General features: G+C 41.8%; 1 protein-coding gene and 1 pseudogene across 1 annotated transcript; both read left to right on the top strand.

Annotated features, from left to right (window-relative positions):
• Positions 1-8,376: 8,376 nt before the first annotated feature.
• On the top strand, positions 8,377-11,542 carry LOC115194236 (zinc finger protein 397-like). The gene is made up of 2 exons (XM_029753753.1): positions 8,377-8,955; positions 10,674-11,542. Exons 1-2 carry the CDS (start codon positions 8,640-8,642, stop codon positions 11,192-11,194), a joined length of 837 nt encoding a protein of 278 aa, XP_029609613.1. The 5' UTR covers positions 8,377-8,639; the 3' UTR covers positions 11,195-11,542.
• Positions 11,543-19,666: 8,124 nt separating this feature from the next.
• LOC115194237 (zinc finger and SCAN domain-containing protein 2 pseudogene) lies at positions 19,667-21,719 on the top strand (annotated as a pseudogene).
• The last annotated feature ends 2,621 nt before the right edge of the window (positions 21,720-24,340 follow it).

Raw genomic sequence — 24,340 nt, 5'->3', positions numbered from 1 at the left:
ATGCTGAGCTGTAGTCGATGAACAGCATTCTTACATAGGTATTCCTCTTGTCCAGATGGGTTAGGGCAGTGTGCAGTGTGATTGTGTCGTCTGTGGACCTATTGGGGCGGTAAGCAAATTGGAGTGGGTCAAGGGTGTCAGGTAGGGTGGAGCTACGATAGTCGTTTAGCTCAGTTACCTTAGCTTTCTTGGGAACAGGAACAATGGTGGCCCTCTTGAAGCATGTGGGAACAGCAGACTGGGATAAGGTTTGATTGAATATGTCAGTAAACACACCCGCCAGCTGGTCTGCGCATGCTCTGAGGACGCGGCTAGGGATGCCGTCTAGGCCGGCAGCCTTGCGCGGGTTAACACGTTTAAATGTTTTACTCACATTGGCTGCAGTGAAGGAGAGCCCGCAGGTTTTGGTACATGGCCATGTCGGTGGCACTGTATTGTCCTCAAAGCGAGCAAAGAAGTTGTTTAGTCTGTCTGGGAGCAAGACATCGGGGTCCGCGGTTTTCTTTTTGTAGTCCGTGATTGACTGTAGACCCTGCCACATACCTCTCTTGTCTGAGCCGTTGAATTGCGACTCTACTTTGTCTCTATACTGACGCTTAGCTTGTTTGATTGCCTTGCGGAGGGAATAGCTACACTGTTTGTATTCGGTCATGTTTCCGGTCGCCTTCCCCTGATAAAAGCAGTGGTTCGCACTTTCAGTTTTGAGCGAATGCTGCATCAATCCTCGGTTTCTGGTTGGGGAAGGTTTTAATAGTCGCCGTGGGTACAACATTACTGATGCACTTGCTAATAAACTCGCTCACCGAATCAGCGTATACATCAATGTTGTTGTTCGACGCTATCCGGAACATATCCCAGTCCACGTGATCGAATAAATCTTGAAGCATGGAATCAGATTGGTCGGACCAGTGTTGAACAGACCTGAGCACGGGCGTTTCCTGTTATAGTTTCTGTCTATAGGCAGGGAGAAACAAAATGGAGTCGTGGTCAGATTTGCTGAAATGAGGGCGAGGGAGGTCTTTGTATGCGTCGCTGATGTTAGAGTAACAATAATCCAGAATTTTGCCAGCCCGGGTCGTGCATTCGATATGCTGATCAAATTAAGGGAGCCTTGTTTTCAGATTAGCCTTGTTAAATTCCCAGCTACAATAAATGCACCCTCAGGATATGTGGTTTCCAGTTTACATAGAGTCCAATGAAGTTCTTTTAGGGCCGTCGAGGTGTCTGCTTGGGGAGGATATACACGACTGTGATCATAATCGAAGAGAGTTCTCTTGGTAGATAATGCGGTCGGCCTTTGATTGTAAGGAATTCTAGGTCAGGTGAAGAAAAGGACTTTGAGTTCCTGTATGTTGTTATGATCACACCGCCCTTCTTCATACCAGAGAGATGTTTGTTTCTGTCGGCACGATGCGTGAAGAAACCAGGTTGCTGTACCGACTCTGATAACGTATCCGGAGTGAGCCACGTTTCCGTGAAACAGAGAATGTTACAATCTCTGATGTCTCTCTGGAAGGCAACCCTTGCTCGAATTTCGTCTACCTTGTTGTCAAGAGACTGGACATTGGCGAGTAGTATGCTCGGGAGCGGTGGGCGATGTGCCCGTCTACGGAGCCTGACCAGAAGACCGCTCCGTCTGCCCCTTCTGCGGCGCCATTGTTTTGGGTCGCCTGCTGGGATCCGATCCATTGTCCTGGGTGGTAGACCAAACAGAGGATCCGCTTCGGGAAAGTCGTATTCCTGGTCATAATGTTGGTAAGTTGACGTTGCTCTTATATCCAATAGTTCCTCCCGGCTGTATGTAATAAGACTTAAGATTTCCTGGGGTAACAGTGTAATACATAAAAAAAAAATACTGCTTAAATAATACTGTTTCCTAAATGCAAAGCGAGGTGGCCATCTCTGTTGGTGCCAGAAGCATTAAGTACCAATATAGTATTAAGTACTGATATTGGTACTTAATGCGGGTTAAATCAAGTATATGTTATTTTCCAAATCATTTAAAAATGTGTATCTGATTTATTTATTCAACAAGGGTTCTTCTAAGATCCTCAGTTCTTTGAAGAACTTTAGGGTTCTTGGTACTGAAAATGGCCCCAAAAAGGTTCTTCCAAGAACCCCATAGGAGGTGGGGTTCATCGAGGAACCTCCTTAGGTTCCTGCAAGAACCCCCACCAACTAAATGCCCAACTGAAACATTTGGATTTGAATTTGAAAGGACAGCAGGTAAAAATGTCCTCAATTTATTAAGGTATGGTTTGTCCCTTGTATGATCTACATTAATATTGTTTTATGATGATACCATCTATCTTTTCATATTTGTGCAAATCTTTCAAAAACATAAAATGGACACAATTCAATGGATATCAATCAACAAAGAGGTAAGAATATGTACTGAATGTCATGAGAATATCTTGATAAGGAGAACATCAACATATGAACATCAACACGCCAGAGGATATACCCATTGGACTTGGGGCTCTGCTGGGAGTATACCTCATATTTAGATTTTTTTTATTCTGCTTTGCCACTAAAATCATAAAACACTGAGAACTAAAATATTGTGTTATTGTTGTTATGCGTAGTATTATCCATTTTAATAATAATAATAATAGGGAAGGTGGGTAGTTAAAAAAATAACCCCAAAAGGTTCTTCAAAAGGGTCTTCGAGGATCCATTAAAAGGGGTTCTTTGTAGAACCTTTTTAAAGGGTTCTTCAAAGAACTTATGGGGGTTCCCCCAAAGTTTCAATTTGAAGAACTGCTAAAGGATACTGCAGGAATGTTTTCTTTTAGTGTACTTTCTGATACAGAATGCAGTGATGTGTACTGAACCTGTCGCCCGTAATAAAGCGTAGTGCGCTATGATCAACTGTGTCCAATGGCTTCAATACAATGGCAGCTGCATTTACTGTAGAAGATAGTCTAAAGCAGAATTTAATGTTGACCGAATTATTTGTTTTCTGCTATTTAACGAAAGGCATGACCTATTCCTATAAAATAAGCCCATTTTAATGATTCATTTCTTAACTAGCTCATCAACATGATTTTTGAAAGAAAGCTTTGATGTCCAGGTATTTATAAGCGGGGACACAATCAATGACGGCACCATCCAAGGCAGCCTTGACCTTCTTTGAAGTCTCATAGATTGCTGCATTGCACTTTTTTTGTTTATAAAGCCCTTTTGCACATATCTTATTTCCTTGTTTACCTACAGATGTACGAGCTATATCAGACCTGGTCTCAGGGATGGCTAACTCTGTCGAGCACTTTGATCTCCACTGAGTTAGGTAAATGTTTTTTTTTGTCACCTTACTTGTGGAATAACCTCCAAAACTCTAAAATTGGATGATGTGGTGCCTCGGTTAAGCTCTGGGAATTCAGACTTAAGCTCTGGCAATTTAGATGGCTATTGAGGACCTTTTTACTAAAGAATGTGTTTGTTTTCTATGATTGTGTTTTGTATCTCTGTTTTGCCTTTGGTGTAGTGATGTGTATATTGTTCTGTAAATTGATGTGTATGTTGGTGTCCATTGTTGGCAGGTAGCCTTGCGGTTAAGAGCGTTGGGCCAGTAATTGAAAGGTTTGAATCCCCAAGCCGACTAGGGGGAAAATCTATGTGCCCTTGAGTAAGACACTTAAACCTGGTTGCTCTGGATAAGAACATCTGCTAAAAGTGTAAATGTACTGATGTGTTATACAGGACTCTTCTGTAAAAGAGGTGTCAACATGACTTCCTGTTAAAATAAAGGCTAAATAAAATGACTTGAAAGCATTCAGTACCCCAGGGAGATTCCAATCAGTATTATTCCACCATGTCAGACAAAAAAAACGTGCTGATTGTAAAAATGATTTAATAATGGAACTTATTTTAGTCTGAATAGAAATAAAATGTGGAAGACCATTAGTGGATGGATGTCCATTAGATACATCTACATATTGTTACACCACATTGATGCAGTATAAACCTATGTGCTTGTTTGATTGCACTAATTGATTGCAATAATGAAGATGGCGCCGGAGAAGATGGCTGACGTTTTATGTGCTCCTAACCGTTTGTGTTTTTATGTTCGTTTATTTGCGTTGTTTGTAACTTATTTTTTTACTTATTTTGTACATAATGTTGCTTCTACCGTCTTATGACCAAAAATAACTTCTGGACATCTTAACAGCGATTACTCACCACGAACTGGCAGAAGCTTTTTTTTTCTTTAACGAGTCCGACAAGCCCGACGTGAAGGACATACTGCTTTCCCGGGAACAGGCCCAAATCCCTGTCATTTGCATGAAGAGAAGACGGAGAAAAAGAGGATGGAGGTCGGGCTGCCTTCTGAGAATTCGTAGGCAATTGAATAACCCCCCCTGCCTTCCGTTCTACTAGCTAACGTGCAATCATTGGAAAATAAACTCAACGACCTATGCGGAAGATTAAACTACCAACGACACATTAAAAACTGTCATATCTTAAGCTTCACGGAGTCGTGGCTGAACGACGACATTATCAACATACATCTGGCTGGTTATACGCTGTATCGGCAGGATAGAACAGCGGCGTCTGGTAAGACAAGGGGTGGCAGACTATGCATATATGTAAACAACAGCTGGTGCACAATATTTAAGGAAGTCTTGAGGTTTTGCTCGCCTGAGGCAGAGTATCTCATGATAAGCTGTAGACCGCACCATCTACCTAGAGAGTTTTCATCTGTATTTTTCGTAGCTGTCTACTGGCACTAAGAAAGCACTCAATGAGCTGTATTCCGCCATAAGCAAACAGGAAAACGCTCATCCAGAGGCGGCACTCCTAGTGGCCAGGGACTTAAATCTGTTTTACCAAATTTCTATCAGCATGTTAAATGTACAACCGGAGGGGAAAAATTAAGCAGAATCTTAGCTAAACGACTGTTTTGCTAGCACAGACTGGAATATGTTCCGGGATTCTTCCTATGGCATTGAGGAGTACACCACATCAGTCATTGGCTTCATCAACAAGTGCATCAATGACGTCGTCCCTACAGTGACTATACGTACATACCCCAACCAGAAGCCATGGATTACAGGCAACATTCGCACTGAGCTAAAGGCTAGAGCTGCCGCTTTCAAGTAGCGGGACTCTAACCCGGAAGCTTATAGAACATCCTGATATGCCGTCCGACAAACCATCAAACAGGCAAAGCGTCAATACAGGACTAAGATTGAATCGTACTACACCGGCTCCGACACTCGCCGGATGTGGCAGGGCTTGCAAACCATTACAGACTACAAAGGGAAGCACAGCCGAGAGCTGCCCAGTGACACAAGCCTACCAGATGAGCTAAATCACTTCCATGCTCGCTTCGAGGAAAATAACACTGAAACATGCATGAGAGCACCAGCTGTTCTGGATGACTGTGTGATCACACTCTCCGCAGCCGATGTGAGTAAGACCTTTAAACAGGTCAACATTCACAAGGCCGCAGGGCCAGACGGATTACCATGACGTGTACTGCGAGCATGCGCTGATCAACTGGCAAGTGTCTTCACTGACATTTTCAACCTCTCCCTGTCCGAGTCTGTAATACCAACATGTTTCAAGCAGACCACCATAGTCCCTGTGCCCATGAACAATAAGGTAACCTGCCTAAATGACTACCGACACGTAGCACTCACATCTGTAGCCATGAAGTTCTTTGAAAGGCTGGTAATGGCTCACATCAACACCATTATCCCAGAAACCCTAGACCCACTCCAATTTGCGTACCGCACCAACAGATCCACAAATGATGCAATCTCTATTGCACTCCACACTGCCCTTTCCCACCTGGACAAAAGGAACACCTATGTGAGAATGCTATTAATTGACTACAGCTCAGCGTTCAACACCATAGTGACCTCAAAGCTCATCAATAAGCTAAGGACCCTGGGACTAAACACCTCCCTCTGCAACTGGATCCTGGACTTTCTGACGTGCCGCCCCCAGGTGGTAAGGGAAGGTAACAACACATCCGCCACGCTGATCCTCAACACAAGGGCCCCTCAGGGATGCGTGCTCAGTCCCTTCCTGTACTCCCTGTTCACTCATGACTGCACGGCCAGGCACGACTCCAACACCATCATTAAGTTTGCTGATGACACAACAGTGGTAGGCCTGATCACAGACAACGACGAGACAGCCTATAGGGAGGAGGTCAGAGACCTGGCCGTGTGGTGTCAGGACAACAACCTCTCCCTCAACGTGATCAAGACAAAGGAGTTGATTGTGGACTACAGGAAAAGGAGGACAGAGCACACCCCCATTCTCCTCGATAGGGCTGTAGTGTTGCAGGTTGAGAGCTTCAAGTTCCTTGGTGTCCACATCACCAACAAACTAATATGGTCCATTCACACCAAGACAGTCGTGAAGAGCGCACGACAAAACCTATTCCCCCTCAGGAGACTGAACAGATTTGTACTCAGATCCTCAAAAGGTCCTACAGCTGCACCATCGAGAGCATTCTGACGGGTTGCATCACTGCCTGGTAAGGCAACGGCTCTGCCTCCGACCACAAGCCACTATAGAAGGTAGAGCGTACAGCCCAGTACATCCCTAACCCAAGCTTCCTGCCATCCAGGACCTCTATACCAGGCGGTGTCAGAGGAAGGCCCTATAAATTGTCAAAGACCCCAGCCACCCTAGTCATAGACTGTTCTCTGCTACTGCACGGTTAAGCAGTACAGGAGCTTCAAGTTTAGGTCCAAGAGGCTTCTAAACAGCTTCTACCCTCAAGCCATAAGACTCCTGAACAATCAAATGGCTACCCAGAGCATTTGCATTGCCCCCCCTTTTACGCCACTGCTACTCTGTTATTATCTATGCATAGCCACTTTAATAACTCTACCTACATGTACATATTACCTCAATTACATCGACTAACCTGTGCCCCCACACATTGACTCTGTACCGGTACCCCCTGTATATAGTCTCGCTATTGTTATTTATCTGCTGCTCTTTAACTACTTGTTACTTTTATTTCAGATTCTTATTTATAATTTTTAAACTGCATTGTTGGTTAGGGGCTTGTAAGTAAGCATTTCACGGTAAGATCTACACCTGTTGTATTCGGCGCATGTGACTAATAAAATGTGATTTGATTTGATGATTTGATTTAATCAATCAACACATGCTTCTCTTTGTTTGTCTGAATTTATTATAATTTCTCTTTTGCATATCCCAACTCCCTTTAAGACACCCTTGATGGCAGGGAGGGGGGATCTAGTTAGATGTTTACACGGGGATGGTGGCTGGAAGACCGCGCTTGTTTGAAATTGAAAAACGTGACGGTAGCTTCTGATAAAGAAGAACATCAAGACGAAGCAGCTGCTTTATAAGTGGGATGCACTGTTGAGCACTACATCCCGAGGGGTTCGTGCTGATTATACGGAGATTGTGACAGCCGGTTAAATGGCATCCCTTGAGAAAGGAAGAACAAGATGTGTCTGGAGAAGTGCAGTATTATCAAAAGGAGATGTATACTTGGAATACAGAGGAGGAATGGAGGGAAAACGAGAGGCAGAGGAGGTCTGAGAGAGGGATGAAGACTGTGAGGTTGTCGGTTAAAAATGGTGGGAAAGTGAATGGTGAAACAGAAGTGTCATTGTTCTTTTGAGTTTTGATGTTGTCTTTTCCCGACAAAGTGATGTTAGGATATATAAGTTATCCTGTACGAGCTTTTGTGCCGAATACATTACTTTATTACTTTGTCAAGCTTATGGGCATGTGGCAGCAGTGTATAGGAGGGAGGTTCCTTGGTGTGAGAAGTGTGCAGAATGGCATGAGACAAAGGAATGTGTAGCATTGGGGAAAGTAGTGGTATGTGTTTATTCGCGGGGTGCCCATGGGGCTAGGGATCAGAAACGTCCTATGCGAGAGAGGCAGGTTGAGGTTTCCAGGGTTAGAATAGTGCAGAAATTGTCATGTCCTGAGGCAGTGAAGAAAGTAGAGGAAGATGGGTCAAGGGGGAGGGATCCTGAGAGGAGTGGTGTGAGTAGTTGATCTGTACCAGTACAGAGGGATAGGCCAATAGGGGATATATGTTTCAGTAAGATTGGATTTCTTGCATTTATAGCAATGGTTATCAACTGTACTGCAGGGATGGAACATAAGTCATAGAAAATTGAGGTTGTGGTGGTAGCTGCATTGAGGTATTTGGGTGTGCGAGACTTGACATCAGAAGAGTTACAGGGTGTGTTAAGTGGTCGTGTCTCATCCTTTCAGGTTGTTGGCATGAGGTAGGACTAAATATATTGAAATAGTGGAGTAGAGTTGTTATTATTTTTTTGTGAGTGTAGTGTTAGATGGTACAAGCAATGTATAAGGGAGTTTTACTCCAGTAGGTGGCGGTAATGCAACATATATTGGAAACCAACCGCCGTTAAACCTCAAAGAAGAAGAGGTTCTTTAACAACAGTTAGTGAGCCACCACGGTAGCTTGCTAGCCAACATAGTCGAAAGATTCAAGCTCTTTAGACTTCGGTGTATATTAGCCACTGTGTTTTGAACACACTTCGGTCGTCAAGCTAGTTTACCATTTACATTTCATATTTACGTTGCTAGTGGTTAGCTGGATAGCTAAAACAGCCTAGCTGATGATAATAATGTGCTAACTAGCTAGCTAACATCCGACCATGAGCTCATTAAGCTACTGCCCTGCTAAAGAAGAGGAAGTCTGCTGGACGGAGAAAGAGGGTCTTTGGCTGAACATTGTCGTAAAAGAGGAGGAGGAAGAGGAGGCTGTCACAGTAAAAAAAGAGGTAGAGGGTGAGGCTGTTGCAAGGAAAGGTGAAGGAGCTCCAGTGAAGGAAGAGTTCAGAGTGAAAGAGGAGGACGTCGTCACTGTGAAAGAAGAGGGGGAAGAAAAAGTGGAGGGTGGCGTTTTTGGAGTGAAGGAGGAGATAACTGTAACATTGAAAGAGGAAGAGACTGGAGATCAGATTAACAACGGTGAGTAATGTTATTATCTTAATTAACAAGAGGGGCACAAATTGTCTTAACGTCAGACTGTTACCATGTATATTCAGTTTGAAAGAAGTCGACCTAAAAAAAAAGTATCTACAAGCCAGAATGTTGAATATAATGACATTAACACCAAATATGTCTAAATGTTCTGTGTTAACACTTTACCGTTGTCTGTGCTGTTGGTGCATTTGACTGTGGGAAGTGGAGGTAAAATATCCACAGGAAAGTATTATTTAGCTGACTTTTTGCGGTGTCGGTAGGTTCTGTCACGTGTATTTTCAATCCGTTGACGCATTGCATGTGATGCACAATATGTAAACAATAGCTGAATTGAACCTTGAATGTTGTTGACCAAGGCAAGTTCCCTCACAATCAGCTGGAAATGCTTGTGAAACTTGCCAGCTGATTGCGTGGGACAAATTTAGCTCTGTGTCTGTGGTTAAGCGCCGCCATTGTTTACATATTGTGCAAGTGTTTGTTGTGTGCGAATTGCATCAGTATTAAAAAATACTAAACCGGAAACACAACCTAAATACAGACCAGCGTACTGAAACTCGGGTTAACACTTCCCTGTCTATATTTTGTCTAAGATTACATCAGATATAAGGACAAAATCAGTGGACAACAGGTAAATTAATTTAAAAATGAAGAATATTTAACATTCTGACATGTAATGGGATGGTTCGGAAAGGCTGAGTATTAATGACAGGAGCCAATACAAGTCTTCCACTCTTGGATTCTAAAAGAGGCCAGGTCACACTGTTGTTGAACCAATGCATGGTTTTAAAGGGGCCTTTTTGATTATGCAGTTTTTTAATGTCGGAAAGAAAGTTACACTGTAAAATGTGTATACCATTGAAGTCGGCCACCAACAAATGTTAACAATGGATTGTTTTGTGCGAAATTACAACTTAAATATCTCACCCTTAGGGGTAGCCCTTCAAAGCTCGCCACCGTGTATACAGTTAATAACAGTAAGTACTGTAATTTTAACAGTAGTGTCCCGTCTTAGGTCATTCCATAGTGACAGCTTGTGAGATATCGATATCACCCGAACCCGTTGCGGTACGCTACTTGTTTTAGCAGTAAGTGTCCTGTGTTGGATGGTATCCATAATCTCTAGACAGTTTATCATTGTTTGCATCGCCAAGTAATGCCCAAGAAAGTATTAAATCCACTTTTTGATGCTACCCCCACCCCTTCCAATCTAATTCAAAGATGGATTCCCTCTTATGGATGTTACATGGATTCCCAATTTAGCGTTATGGATGTTACATGAAATGGACAAGCTTTTTTGTGGAGACTGAACATATTAGCTGAAGTCTGTGAGTTGGTAAGTCTTAGGTCAAAACATGGATAGCCATTTCGAAGGAAAGGCTTGGCTGAACACAAAAACGATCATTTTGAAAATATTGTAATTCCTATTATTACTTTAGAGATAGTGGGCCACCAACAAAACATTGTTAACAATCGATCAAATGCAACCTGTAACATTGACTGAAATAGTTTGACATGACAATCCATTAGAGCAAGATTTGATTTGGAGCTCTTCATTTGTTTTTTAAATATTTTTAATTATGAAATGTTGTGAAGACTGGCCTCAGGTTGAGGGATCTAGTCCGGAAGAAAACTCGTAGGAAGACACTTATCACGTGGGGTTTTTATTCAGGTCTCTGTTGAACTAAATACTCTGTCTTTGGCAGGAGAGAGACTTGACTCTCCCTCTGACAGCGAGAAGAGTCCTTCAAGTGAACCAGACCCAAAGACGTCCAAACCTGCAGGACGACACCACTGCTCCCAGTGTGGAAAGAGTTTTACCCAGTTAGGGAGCTTGAAAACGCATGAGAGAATACACACAGGAGAAAAGCCCTACCACTGCTCCCAGTGTGAAAAGAGTTTTAGGTGGTTAGGTAGTCTGAAAAAGCATGAGAAGACACACACACGAGAAAAGCCCTACCAATGTTCCCTGTGTGGTCAGAGTTTTACCCAGTTAGGGGCCCTCAATAAGCATGACAGGACACACACGGGAGGTGATAAGACCTACCACTGCTCCATGTGTGGAAAGGTATTTAACCGGTTAAGGCATCTGAATAAGCATGAAAGAATACATACACAGGAGGAGAAGACATACCACTGCTCTCATTGCGGAAAGACATTTTCCCAGTCAGAGGACCTGGAATCACATGAGAGAATAGAGAGGCTGTGTTCTGACTTATGTTTTTGACTGGGAATTTGTGTTTTTGTTCATGCCACATGAAATGAAATTGTGTAAATGAAGTAACTATTGAAATGGCAACAGACGGCCCCGATTCTCCCTGTAATGCAGAGCTAGAGGATTTTAATAAAGCCATGGAGGCGCTGAAAGAAGCGCACAAGCATTCTACAAAATGGGATTGAGTATGGGAAAAAATTAGCAAACTGGATAAGATTGGTCAGCATTTCCCGGCTGATGGAAAATTCCAATCTGATAGAAAATTCAGGGAGGCAATTATGACTTGGCACAATGACATAAAACCTGAATCAAAAGCTGAATATACCAGTGTTTTCATGTCAGCATTATCTCAACAAAAAATACAAACCTATAAACCCGGAATTAGTAGATGTACTCAGCTACAGAAAGACTGGGTACGTGAGTACATTGATAGAATTTGTATTTCAGCTTTGATGGCAGGTTTGAAACCTGTGATCACAACGGCAATTGCGGGGTAGTGGATGAAATAGAGCAATATGCTTTAAGAGTGGAAAATAACTCCGCTCACTTCACAGACGTGAGAGGGGTTAATACGGCCACAGGGAAAGACTATAGAATGACAGGGTTCTGATAATATGAAATATACTTATTCATGTCACTGAGGAAGAGAGGATAATGTATAACGTTTACATTATGTCAGGATGTGTTTTTGTTATCCATCAGGGATCCTATGGGAGGAATCCTCTGGGAGGAGAAGAGACACAGTCTGGTACCAGTCGCCATGACAGCTGTGAGTTGGGGAGGAGTGAGCACTTTGGGGCAGAGGTCAGGTCAGATGAAGTGAGGAAGAACAGATATCACTAAGGTTCTGTCTAGCAACAGAGATGTATTGGCTGTTCAGATGTGTAGGAGGAGACTCGGCATAGGAGAAAGGGTTACATATCGGTGCTTGTGTGAATATGTCGTCATCTGTAGAGCTGTTTGACCCTTTGGGATGAATTAACTTGGTTTAAGCTTTCATAGTGTCCGTTGAGTTCTTACTTTAATAATTAAAACCTAACAATATAGTGCCTTAAGAAATGATTCACACTCCTTGAATATTTCCACATTTTATTCCGATTTTGTGTCACTGGCATACACACAATACCCCATAATGTCAAAGCGGATTTATGTTTTTAGAATTTATTGAAATGATTTACAAATGAAAAGCTGAAATGTCTTGTCAATTAGTATTCAACCCCTTTGTTATGGCAAGCCTAAATAATTCAGCTTTTCCATGGACTCGCTCTGTGTACAATAATGTTTAACATGATTTTTGAATGACTTCCTCATCTCTCTACCCCACACATACAATTATCTGTAAGGTCCCTGAGTCGAGCAGTGAATTTCAAACACAGATTCAATCACAATGACCAGGGAGGTATCCCAATGCCTTGCAAAGGAGGGCACCTATTTATTGGTAACAACAACAAAAAAAGACAGCAGACATTGAATATCCCTTTGAGCATGGTGAAGTTATTAATTACACTTTGGATGGTGTATCAATACACCCAGCCACTACAAAGATACATGCGTCCTTCCTAACTCAGTTGCCGGAGAGAAAGGAAACCGCTCCGGGATTGGGCCAATGGTGACTTTAAACAGTTAGAGTTTAATGGCTGTGATAGGAGAAAACTGAGGATGGATCAACAACGTTGTAGTTACTCCACAATACTAATCTAAATGACAGAGTGAAAAGGAAGAAGACAAATATTCCAAAACATGCATCCTGTTTGTATCAAGGCACTAAAATAACACAGCAAAACATTTTGCAAATCAATTTACTTTTTGTCCTGAATACAAAGTGTTATGTTTGGGGCAAGTCCAATAAAAAACATTAGTGAGTACCACTCTCCATATTTTCAAGCATTGTAGTGGCTGCATCATGTTATGGGAATGCTTGTAACTGTTAAAGACTGGGGAGTTTTGTGGATAAAAAAGAAATAGAATGGAGCTAAGCACAGAAAAAATCCTACAGAAAAATCTGTTTCAGTCTGCTTTTCACCAGACACTGAGAGATGAATTCACCTTTCAGCAAGACAATAACCTAAAACACAGGGCCAAATCTGGAGTTGCTTACCAAGAATGCAGTGAATGTTTCTGAGTGGCAAAGTTAGTGTTGAATCTGCTTGAAAATCTATGGCAAGACCTGAAAATGGTTGTCTAGCAATGATCAACAACCAATTTGACAGAGCTTGAAGAATTGTGAAAAGAATAGTGGGCAAAAGTTGCACAATTCAGTTGTGGAAAGCTCTTAAAAACGTACCCAGAAAGACACAGCTGTAATCACTGCCAAAGGTGCTTTTACGCAGTATTGGCTCATGTGTGAATACTAATGTAAAGGAGATATTCTGTGTTTCATTTTTAATACATTTGCAAAAAATTCTAAACATGTTTTCACTTTATCATTATGGGGTATTGTGTGTTGATGGGTGAGAATTTTTTTTATTTCAACCATTTTGAATTCAGGCTGTAACAAAACAAAAAATGTGAAATAAGTCAAGGGGTATGAATACTTTCTGAGGGCACTGTAGATGAATAGAATTTTGCATTTCTTGATTCCAACCTTGAAATGTCTTGAATGTGATTTGATATATGATTTGGATATAGCTAAATTAATTTGATTGGACACACCTACTCATTCGAGTTTTTCTTTATTTGTACTATTTTCTACATTGTATCTCAAATTTGGACTCATCAGACCAAAGGACAGATTTCCATTGCTTGTGTTTTTTGGCCAACGCATGTCTCTTCTTATTGGTGTCCTTTAGTGTGGTTTCTTTGCAGCAATTCGACCATGAAGGCGTGATTCACTCAGTCTCCTCTGAACAGTTGATTTTGAGATGTGTCTGTTACTTGAACTCTGAAGCATTTATTTGGGCTGCAATTTCTGAGGCTAGTAACTCTAATGAACTTATCCTCTGCATCAGAGGTAACTCTGGGTCTTACTTTCCTGTGGTGGTCCACATGTGAGCCAGTTTCCTCATAGCGCTTGATGTGTTTTGCGACTGCACATGAAGTAACATTCAAACTTCTTGAAATTTTCCGGATTGAATGACCTTCATGTTTTAAAGTAATTATGAACTGTTGTTTCTCTTTGCTTATTTGAGCTGTTCTTGCCATAATACGGACTTGGTCTTTTACCAAGTAGAGCTATCTTCTGTATACCAACCCTACCTTGTCACAACACAACTGATTGTCTCAAACGCATTAAGAAGGAAAAAAATTGCACAAATTAACTTTTAACAAGGCACACCTGTTCATTGAAATGCATTCCAGGTGACTACCTCATGAAGCTGGTTGAGAGAATGTCATCAAGGCAAAGGGTGGCTACTTTGAAGAATCAAAAATTTGTTTAATACTTTTTTGGTTACTACATGATTCCAAATGTGTTATTTCATAGTTTTGATGTCTTCACTATTGTTCTACAATGTGGAAAATAGTAAAAAATAAAGAAAAACCTTTGAATGAGTAGGTGTGCCCAAACTTTTGAATGGTGTTACATGTAGGAGCATTAGAGACCTAGTTGCATATTTATATATCTGTTTATCTGAATAATGAATAAGACATTGCCTTAAATGCAGTAGTTGATGTAAAGTTTGTTTAAAATTATTACTAATCAATCAACACATGCTTCTCTTTGTACTTCACCATTTAATATTGAAAAATGAAAAAATAAATAAAAACATTTACATTTTAGTCATTTAGCAGACACTCTTTTCCAGAGCGATTTACAATAGGTCCCCTGTGGAAATCGAACCCACAACCCTAAATGTTTGTAAAAAATAAAAACGTGCTCCTTTCCTACTCCAGTCAGCAGGCATGTGTGTTTATATACAGTTGAAGTCAGAAGTTTACATACACCTTAGGTTGGAGTCATTAAAAATCATTTTTCAACCACTCCACAAATTTCTTGTTAACGAACTATAGTTTTGGCAAGTGGGTTAGGACATCTACTTTGTGCATGACACAAGTAATTTTTCCAACAATTGCTTACAGACCGATTATTTCACTTATAATTCATTGAATCACAATTCCAGTGGGTCAGAAGTTTACATACTGTGGGGTACAGCAGGTCAGCCACCAGGGGGAGACTCGTCGAGGCCTGGTGACAGACGGAGTATACATCACGAGGCGATGGCTCCATCTGCTGGACGTGCCAGGTCTCGACGGGCTCTCCGGCCAGGACAAATTGGGGCTGATTGGTGAGTAATCAAGGGCTGATTGCTCACCAGCTGTACAAGTCCCATAAAGCTGCCAAAAGGGCAGCACATGGGGGGATAGACTGGGGGAGGAAAGGACTCCTGTATAGTTGGGGACGGTAACAGGAGGGAGTTCAGTTTTTGATCCCCACAGGATACAGCAAGACCCGGAGCCCAGAAGACGGTATCCTGGAGAGGGTCTCTTGGGGGAGACCTTTTCTTTTGGGCTATTATTTTAATAAACACCTTTGAAACTGAGATAATCCTACTCTGTCCGTGTCTGATCTGTGTAAACGTTTTGACCCAACCCCTGGTCTGCCACAATACACTGTTGCCTGTGCCTTTAAACAGCTTGGACAAATCCCAGAAAATGATGTCATCACTTTAGAAGCTTCTGATAGGCTAATTGACATCATTTGAGTCAATTGGAGGTGTACCTGTGGATGTATTACAAGGCCTACCTTCAAACCCAGTGCCTCTTTGCTTGACATCATGGGAAAATCAAAAGAAATCAGCCAAGACCTCAGAAATAAAATTGTACACTTCCACAAGTCTGGTTCATCCATTGGGGCAGTTTCCTAACGCCTGAAGGTACCACGTTCATCTGTACAAACAATAGTACGCAAGTATAAACACCATGGGACCACGCAGCCGTCATACCGCTCAGGAAGGAGACGCGTTCTGTCTCCTAGAGATGAATGTACTTTGGTGCGGAAAGTGCAAATCAATGCCAGAACAACAGCAAAGGACCTGATGAAGATGCTGGAGGAAACAGGTACAAAAGTATCTATATCCACAGTAAAACAAGTCCTTTATCGACATAACTTGATAGGCTGCTCAGCAAGGAAGAAGTCACTGCTCCAAAACTGCCATAAAAAAAACAGACAACGGTTTGCAACTGCACATGGGGACAGAGATCGTACATTTTGAAGAAATGTCCTCTGGTCTGATGAAACAAAAATAGAACTGTTTGGCCATAATGACCATCGTTATGTTTGGAGGAAAAAGGGGATGCTTGCAAGATGAAGAACACCATCCCAAACGTGAAGCGCAGGGGTGGCATCATCATGTTGTGGGGATGCTTTGCTGCAGGAGGGACTGGTGCATTTCACAAAATAGATGGCATCATGAGGATGGAAAATGATGTGGATATATTGAAGCAACATCTCAAGACATCAGTCAGGAAGTTGATGCTTGGTCGCAAATGGGTCTTCCAAATGGACAATGACCCCAAGAATACTTCCAAAGTTGTTGCAAAATGGCTTAAGGACAACAAAGTCAAGGTATTGGAGTGGCCATCACAAAGCCCTGACCTCAAACCTATAGAAAATGTGTGGGCAGAACTGAAAAAGCATGTGCGAGCAAGGAGGCCTACAACCCTGACTCAGTTACACCAGCTCTGTCAAGAGGAATGGGCCAAAAATTCACCCATCTTATTGTGGGAGGCTTGTGGAAGGCTACCCGCAATATTTGACCCAAGTTAAACAATTTAAAGGCAATGCTACCAAATACTAATTGAGTGTATGTGAACATCTGATCCACTGGGAATGTGATGGAAGAAATAAAAGCTGAAATAAATCATTCTCTCTACTATTATTCTGACATTTCACATTCAGAAAATAAAGTGGTGATCCTAACTGACCTAAAACAGGGAATTTTTACTAGGATTCAATTTTAGGAATTGTGAAAAACTGAGTTTAAATGTATTTGGCTAAGGTGTATGTAAACTTCTGACTTCAACTGTATATATACTGAACAAAAATATAAATGCAACATCCAAAAATGTTAATGATTTTACTGAGTTACAATTCATATAAGGAAATCAGTCAATTAAAATAAATTAGGCCCTAATCTATGGATTTCACATGACTGGGCAGGGGCGTAGCTATTGTTGGAGGCGGCTTATGGTAGAGAAATGAACATCAATTCTCTGGCAACAGCTCTGGTGGACATTCCTGCATTCAGCATGCCAATTGCATGCTCCCTCAACTTGAAACATCTTTGGTATTGTGTTGAGTGTGAAGAAACTGCACATTTTAGAGTGGCCGTTTATTATCCCCATCACAAGGTGCACCTGTGTAATGATCATGCGGTTTAATCAGCTTCTTGATATTCCACACCTGTCAGATTGATGGATTATCTTGGCAAAGGAGAAATGCTACCTAGCAATCAATCAAATGTATTTATGAAGCCCTTTTTACATCAGCCGATGTCACAAAGTGCTATACAGAAACCCAGCCTAAAACCCCAAACAGCAAGCAATGCAGATGTAGAAGCACGGTGGCTAGGGAAAACTCCCTAGAAAGGAACCTAGGAAGAAACCTAGAGAGGAACCAGGCTCTGTGGGGTGGCCAGTCCTCTTCTGGCTGTGCCGGGTGGAGATTATAACAGTACATGGCCAAGATGTTCAAACGTTCATAGATGACCAGCAGGGTCAAATAATAATAATCACAGTGGTTGTAGAGGGTGCAACAGGTCAGCACCTAAGGAGTAAATGTCAGTTGGCTTTTCATAGCTGATCAGTCAGAGTTAGAGACAGGTAGAGAGAGAGAGTCAAAAACAGCAGGTCTGGGACAAGGTATCACGTCCGGTGAACAGCTCAGGGTTCCATCGCCGCAGGCAGAACAGTTGAAACTGGAGCAGCAGCACGACCAGGTGTACTGGGGACAGCAAGGAGTCATCAGGCCAGGTAGTCCTGAGGCATTGTCCTAGGGCTCAGGTCCCCCGAGAGAAGAGGGAAAGAGAGAGAGAGAGAGTTAGAGGGAGCATACTTAAATTCACACAGGACACCGGATAAGTCAGGAGAAATAATCCAGATATAACAGACTGATCGTAGCCCCCCGACACATGAACTATTGCTGCATAAATTCTGGAGGCTGAGACGGGAGGGGTCAGGAGACAATGGCCCTGTCCGACAATACCCCCAGACTGGGCCAACCAGGCAGGTTATAAGCCCACCCACTTTGCCAAAGCACAGCCCCACTTTGCCAAACACTAGAGGGATATCTTCAAACCACCAACTTACTGCACTGAGACAAGGCCGAATATAGCCCACGAAGATCTCCCCCACGGCACGAACCCGAAGGCGGCGCCAACCCGGACAGGAAAATCACGTCAGTGACTCAACCCACTCAAGTGACGCACCCCTCCTAGGGACGGCATGGAAGAGCACCAGTAAGCCAGTGGCTCAGCCCCCGTAATAGGGTTAGAGGCAGCAAATTCCAGTGGAGAGAGGGGAACCGGCCAGGCAGAGACAGCAAGGGCGGTTCGCCGCTCCAGTGCCTTTCTGTTCACCTTCACACCCCTGGGCCAGACTACACTCACTCATATGACCTACTGAAGAGATGAGTCTTCAATAAAGACTTAACAGGGATGTAAACAAATTTGTGCACAACATTTTAGAGAAATAAGCTTTTTGTGTGTGCGAAACATTTCGGGGATCTTTTATTTCGGCTCCTGAAACATGGGACCAACACTTTACATGTTGCATTTATATTTTTGTTCAGTATAGTTGACGGGGCGCTTCTTCAACAACAACAGCCCTTCAAGCCATGACTGGCTACCTTTATAGAGCCCCACCGTGGAGGTGTCATAATACCCTTAAAACCTAGCGGTCAAACAGGGAAATTGTTCCAATCGTTTTTCCACCATTCATTTGTTCCATAGGGGATTTTAGAAACACTCTTTTGTGTAGGCTTACGCTGGCGTGACGCTTTGATAACCATTTAAATCTCTCTCAGACAAGGTGACTTTGATCAATATTTTCGGCTCTATTTACTCTCAGATTCGAAAACGCTAATTATCGTTAAAGTAGACATCATGCAAACTACAAATCCCTGCAAGCTCCTGCATGTCATCTCTAGCAGACACCTTTGCTAACAGGTATTGTGCTAATTTAAAACTTGCACAAGACAGTTCAGAATTGTCCATTTAAAGAAATGTAGGCAATTTATTAATTACTACATTTAGTTAGTTCATCCCAAGATTTTTACCTTTGCCTCGATTCGGCGGTCTCGGCCAGATCCTTATGGCATTTGTAGTTCTTTATTATAGCCACATTAGCAGCTAATTACAATTTTATTTTGGTGGGGTAAATACTGCAGCATATTTTTATAAATCACCTTGTCCTAGAAAAATGTACACGGTTATCAAAACTTCCGCCAGGGTAAGCGTACATGAAACACAGCCCTTATTTTAAGTGTTTCTAAAATCCCATATGAACGGTGGAAAAACGATTGGAACCATTTTCCTGTTTGACCGCTAGGTTCTATGGGTATTATGACTCATACTGAGGTAATCTATTATTTAATGAAATTAAAGAAAAATAAAACGTTTCCCTCAACTGCGTTACCTAATCCAGTCAGCAGTACCAACTCCAGTCGGCAGAAGGCGATATGCTTCTTTCAGACGAAGCTACCAGTGTGACGTACAATCTAGTTAACCGGACCCTTCTTCAACAACAGCTAGTCTGCCACCACGGTAGCTTGCTAGCCAACATAGCCGAAGCATTGGAGGTCTTTAGATCATTTCGTTCTATATTAGCCACTGTTTTAAAAACACCTCCGTCGTTGTACAGTATAAAGTTAGCTAGTTACCCCCTTTCATTTCATATTTACGTTGCTATACCTAGCTGGGTAGCTAAAACCGCCTAACAGGCTAGTCGCTCAGGCTAACTAACTAGCCAACCTCTCTGAGCATGAGTTTACTAAAATACTCTCCATCTGCTAAAGAAGAGGGGGTCTGCTGGACGGAGAAAGAAGCTCTGGGGCTGGACATTGTCGTAAAAGAGGAGGAGGAGGATGTTCCAGTGAAAAAAGAAAATAAAGAAATTACAGTGAAAGAAGAGGAAGGAGAGTTCAGAGTGAAAGAGGAGGAGGATGTTACTGTGAACGAAGAGGAGAAAGAGAAGGAACAGGATACCGTTTTTGGAGTGAAGGAGGAGGGGGAGATCACTGTCACATTGAAAGAGGAGGATGAGACTGGAGATCTGATCAACACCGGTAAGTACTATATTAAAAACAGGGGCACCAATTGTTGAACTAACGTGTGTTTTTTATAGCAGCATTCTACTGACGTTATAGGCTACACTTGAGTATGTTGTTCTGTACTGTATTGTTAAAGCTACACTGTAAGATGTATATACCATCAAATAGTGGGCCACCAACAAAATGGATGAATCAAATGCGGGTGGGTATAATTTGTGGAACGTTCCAACAGAAATCTGTTCTAAAAACTTCTGAAGTACAAGAATGCCAATAAACAACGCATACAGAGTAGCATGATCAATTCACCTAGCTAACTAGCTGCTGAATAAAAATAAAATCACCACGTAGCTTATTATTAATGTTTGTCCAGAGCGAGGACAGACATTTTTCGGGAAAAATAATGGTTGTGAGTGAAAACTTAAATTAAATTCCACTCTCCTTACCCGGTATCTTATTCTGCCGCTATACAACTTTGTATGCTTTGTTTGTTGGCAACCTTGTTATTTACGAAGTTTTGGGAACAGATTCCCGTTGGAACGTTCCACAAATAATACCAACCCATCAAATGCATCCAATGATATTGATTTAGCTAAATACTGTTGTCCACAATATCTATTATTTTAGTGCTCTGCTCAGCCTGAAAACGAACCTAATAAACCAGACTGTAATAACAGGTCTTGGTATACACTATACAGTCTGCAACATAGCACTGCAAACAATTTATTAGGCAATCTAAAAACACAACTTTCCGTGAGAGCAAGATTAAATTTGAAGTTCTACATTATTATTATTATGGCCATCAAGTTTTTATAATTGATGAAATGTTATGAAAACTGACTTCAGGTGATTGAGGGACCTAGTTCTGGATTAAACCTCATAGGAAGACAGTTTTACCATGTGTGGGTTTCATTCAGGTCTCTGTTTAACTAAATACTCTGTTTGTCTTTTGCAGAAGAGAGACCAGACTCTCCCTCTGACAGCGGGAAGAGTTCTTCAGGGGAACCAGATGCAGAGACGTCCAAACAAGCGAGACGACACCACTGTTCCCAGTGTGGAAAGAGTTTTACTCAGTTAAGGGGCCTGAAAATGCATAGGAGAATACACACAGGAGATACACCTTACCACTGTATCCACTGTGGAAAGAGTTTTAGGTGGTTAGGGAGCCTAAAGGACCATAAGAGAATACACACGGGAGAGAAGCCTCACCACTGCTCCGAGTGTGGAAAGCGTTTTACCCGATTACTACACCTGACATCACATCAAAGGACACACACAGGAGAAAAGCCTTTCCCATGTTCCCAGTGTGGAAAGGGTTTTACCCAGTTAGGGAGCCTGAAGGAGCATGAGAGAATACACACAGGAGAAAGCCCTTTCCCATGCTCCCAGTGTGGAAAGAGTTTTACCCGTTTAAGGAGCCTGAAGGGGCATGAGAGAACACACACAGGAGAAAGGCCTTTCCAATGTTCCCAGTGTGGAAAGGGTTTTAACCGGATAGGGAGTCTGAAGGAGCATGAGAGGACACACACAGGAGAAAAGCCTTTCCAATGTTCTCAGTGTGGAAATAGATTTACCCGGTTAGGGAACCTGAAAGGGCATGAAAGAATACATACAAAACCACAGGAGGAGGAGGAAAAGAAATACCATTGCTCTCATTGTGGAAAGAAATTTTTCCGATCAGAGGACCTGAAAACACATGAGAGAATAGAGAGGCTGTGTTCTGACTTAAGTTTTTGACTGAGAATGTGTGTTTTTGTTCATGCCACATGAAATCAAATTGTAAATGCAAAAACTTGCTAAAAAATAGGCCTACATTTGTTTTTCATTTTTAACCTCGCGACATACAGGGTGTTTCTCAATATGCATACGTTCTCTTGAGTACTTTCTTGTGAGGATGAATGTGGAGAACATTTGATTTGAGAAGCAATCGCACTCCCCATACTGTATTATTTCATGCTGCGTCTCCCCATTCACTGAACCTTCTTCCAGCCAGGACAATGGAAACAATAGAGATGAAACAAGATATACACAAAGCAAAAGTTTTACTTCATAATTATCAGCTAGATATATGTGAATCGTAATCTAACTATCCATCTAGCTAGTAAACAGGCAAAAATGATCTAAAACGAATGTTATGCAAGGTAAATGTCAATTCTTCATGGCTTGCTAGCTAGCCAGTAAGTCCTATTGACTTACTTTGGACTTACCCATTCACTGAACCTTGCTTTTTCTAGGCAGGACAATGGCAAGAGACGAAACAAGATGTACACAAAGCAAACGTTTTACTTCATAACTATCAGCTTGCTATATGTGAATCGTAATAATATAGATAACCAGATAGTATAACAAGCAAAAATGACCTAAAACCAATGTGATCCAAGGTAGATGTAAATTCTTTGTGGGTAGCTAGCTAACAATTCTTTGTGGCTATCTGGCTAGCTAACAGTAGTAGCTAGCCAGTTATCTCTATTGATTTACTATGGGCTTAGGACCTACGCACACTACAGTGGGGTATTGTAGGCAGGTAACCATGCCAAAATTAACACTGTGTGTATTTATTAACGTAGCAAGATAAAATATTGCAGCCAGGCAACATATGAGATGTGAATAGGCAACATTTCATTCCGAAGTCGGAGTATATTTTCTCTTTCTTCAGCTCAAATAATGGTCGCCATTGATTTCAAGAAAATTTGAGAAACATCTACGGTGTCTTCAGAAAGTATTCACACCCCTTGACTTTTTCCACATTTTGTTGTTACAAAGTGAGATTAAAATGGATTTAATTGTCATTATTTGTCAACAATCGACACAAATAATCAGTCAAAGTGGAAGAAAATGTATTACTTTTTCTTAATGGAAAATAAGACACTAATATATTTTTATTTCGATATGTATTCAAACCCCTGAGTCAATACATGTTAGAATCACCTTTGGCAGCAAGTACAGCTGTGAGTCTTTAAGAGCTTTGCAAACCTGGATTGTAAAGTATTTGCCTATTATTCTTAAAATAATTCTTCAAGCTCTATCAGGTTGGTTGTAATCATTGCTCGACAGCCATTTTTAAGTCTTTCCATAGATTTTCAAGCTGATTTAAGTCAAAACTGTAACTAGGCCACTCAGGAACATTCAATATCGTCTTGGTAAGTAACTCCAGTGTATATACAGTTGAAGTCAGAAGTTTACGTACACCTTAGCCAAATACAATTAAACTTAGTTTTTCACAATTCCTGACATTTTATCCTGTAAAAAGTCCCTGTCTTAGGTCAGTTAGGATCACCACTTTATTTTAAGTGGTGATCCTTAATGTGAAAAGCCAGAAAAATATAATTGTATTTATTTCATCACATTCCCAGTGGATCAGATGTTCACATACACTCAATTAGTATTTGGTAGCATTGCCTTTAAATTGTTTAACTTGGGTCAAACGTTGCGGTTAGCCTTCCACAAGCCTCCCACAATAAGTTGGGTGAATTTTGGCCCATTCCTCCTGACAGAGCTGGTGTAACTGAGTCAGGTTTGTAGGCCTCCTTGCTCGCACACGCTTTTTCAGTTCTGCCCACAAATTTTCTATAGGATTGAGGTCAGGGCTTTGTGATGGCCACTCTAATACCTTGACTTTGTTGTCCTTAAGCCATTTTGCCACAACTTTGGAAGTATGCTTGGGGTCATTGTCCATTTGGAAGACCCATTTGCGACCAGGCTTTAACTTCCTGACTGATGTCTTGAGATGTTGCTTCAATATATCCACATCATTTTCCTCCCTGATGATACAATCTATTTTGTGAAGTGCACCAGTCCCTCCTGCAGCAAAGCACCCCCACAACATGATGCTGCAACCCCCGTGCTTCACGGTTGGGATGGTGTTCTTCGGCTTGCAAGTCTCCCCTCTTTTCTCGAAACATAACGATGGTCATTATGGCCAAACAGTTCTATTTTTGTTTCATCAGACCAGAGGA

The sequence above is a fragment of the Salmo trutta genome, chromosome 5, assembly GCF_901001165.1.
Source record: "Salmo trutta chromosome 5, fSalTru1.1, whole genome shotgun sequence".
Lineage (NCBI taxonomy): Eukaryota > Metazoa > Chordata > Actinopteri > Salmoniformes > Salmonidae > Salmo > Salmo trutta.
This window is presented reverse-complemented; position numbering and strand designations above follow the sequence as displayed.

What these genes read in the sequence shown, in the direction of transcription:
- LOC115194236 (XM_029753753.1), top strand. Translation starts at nt 8,640, where the DNA reads ATGAGCTCATTAAGCTACTGCCCTGCTAAAGAAGAGGAAGTCTGCTGG. An exon ending in TGGAGATCAGATTAACAACG is followed by an intron (nt 8,956 to 10,673) that starts GTGAGTAATGTT and finishes TGTCTTTGGCAG; the next exon opens with GAGAGAGACTTGACTCTCCC.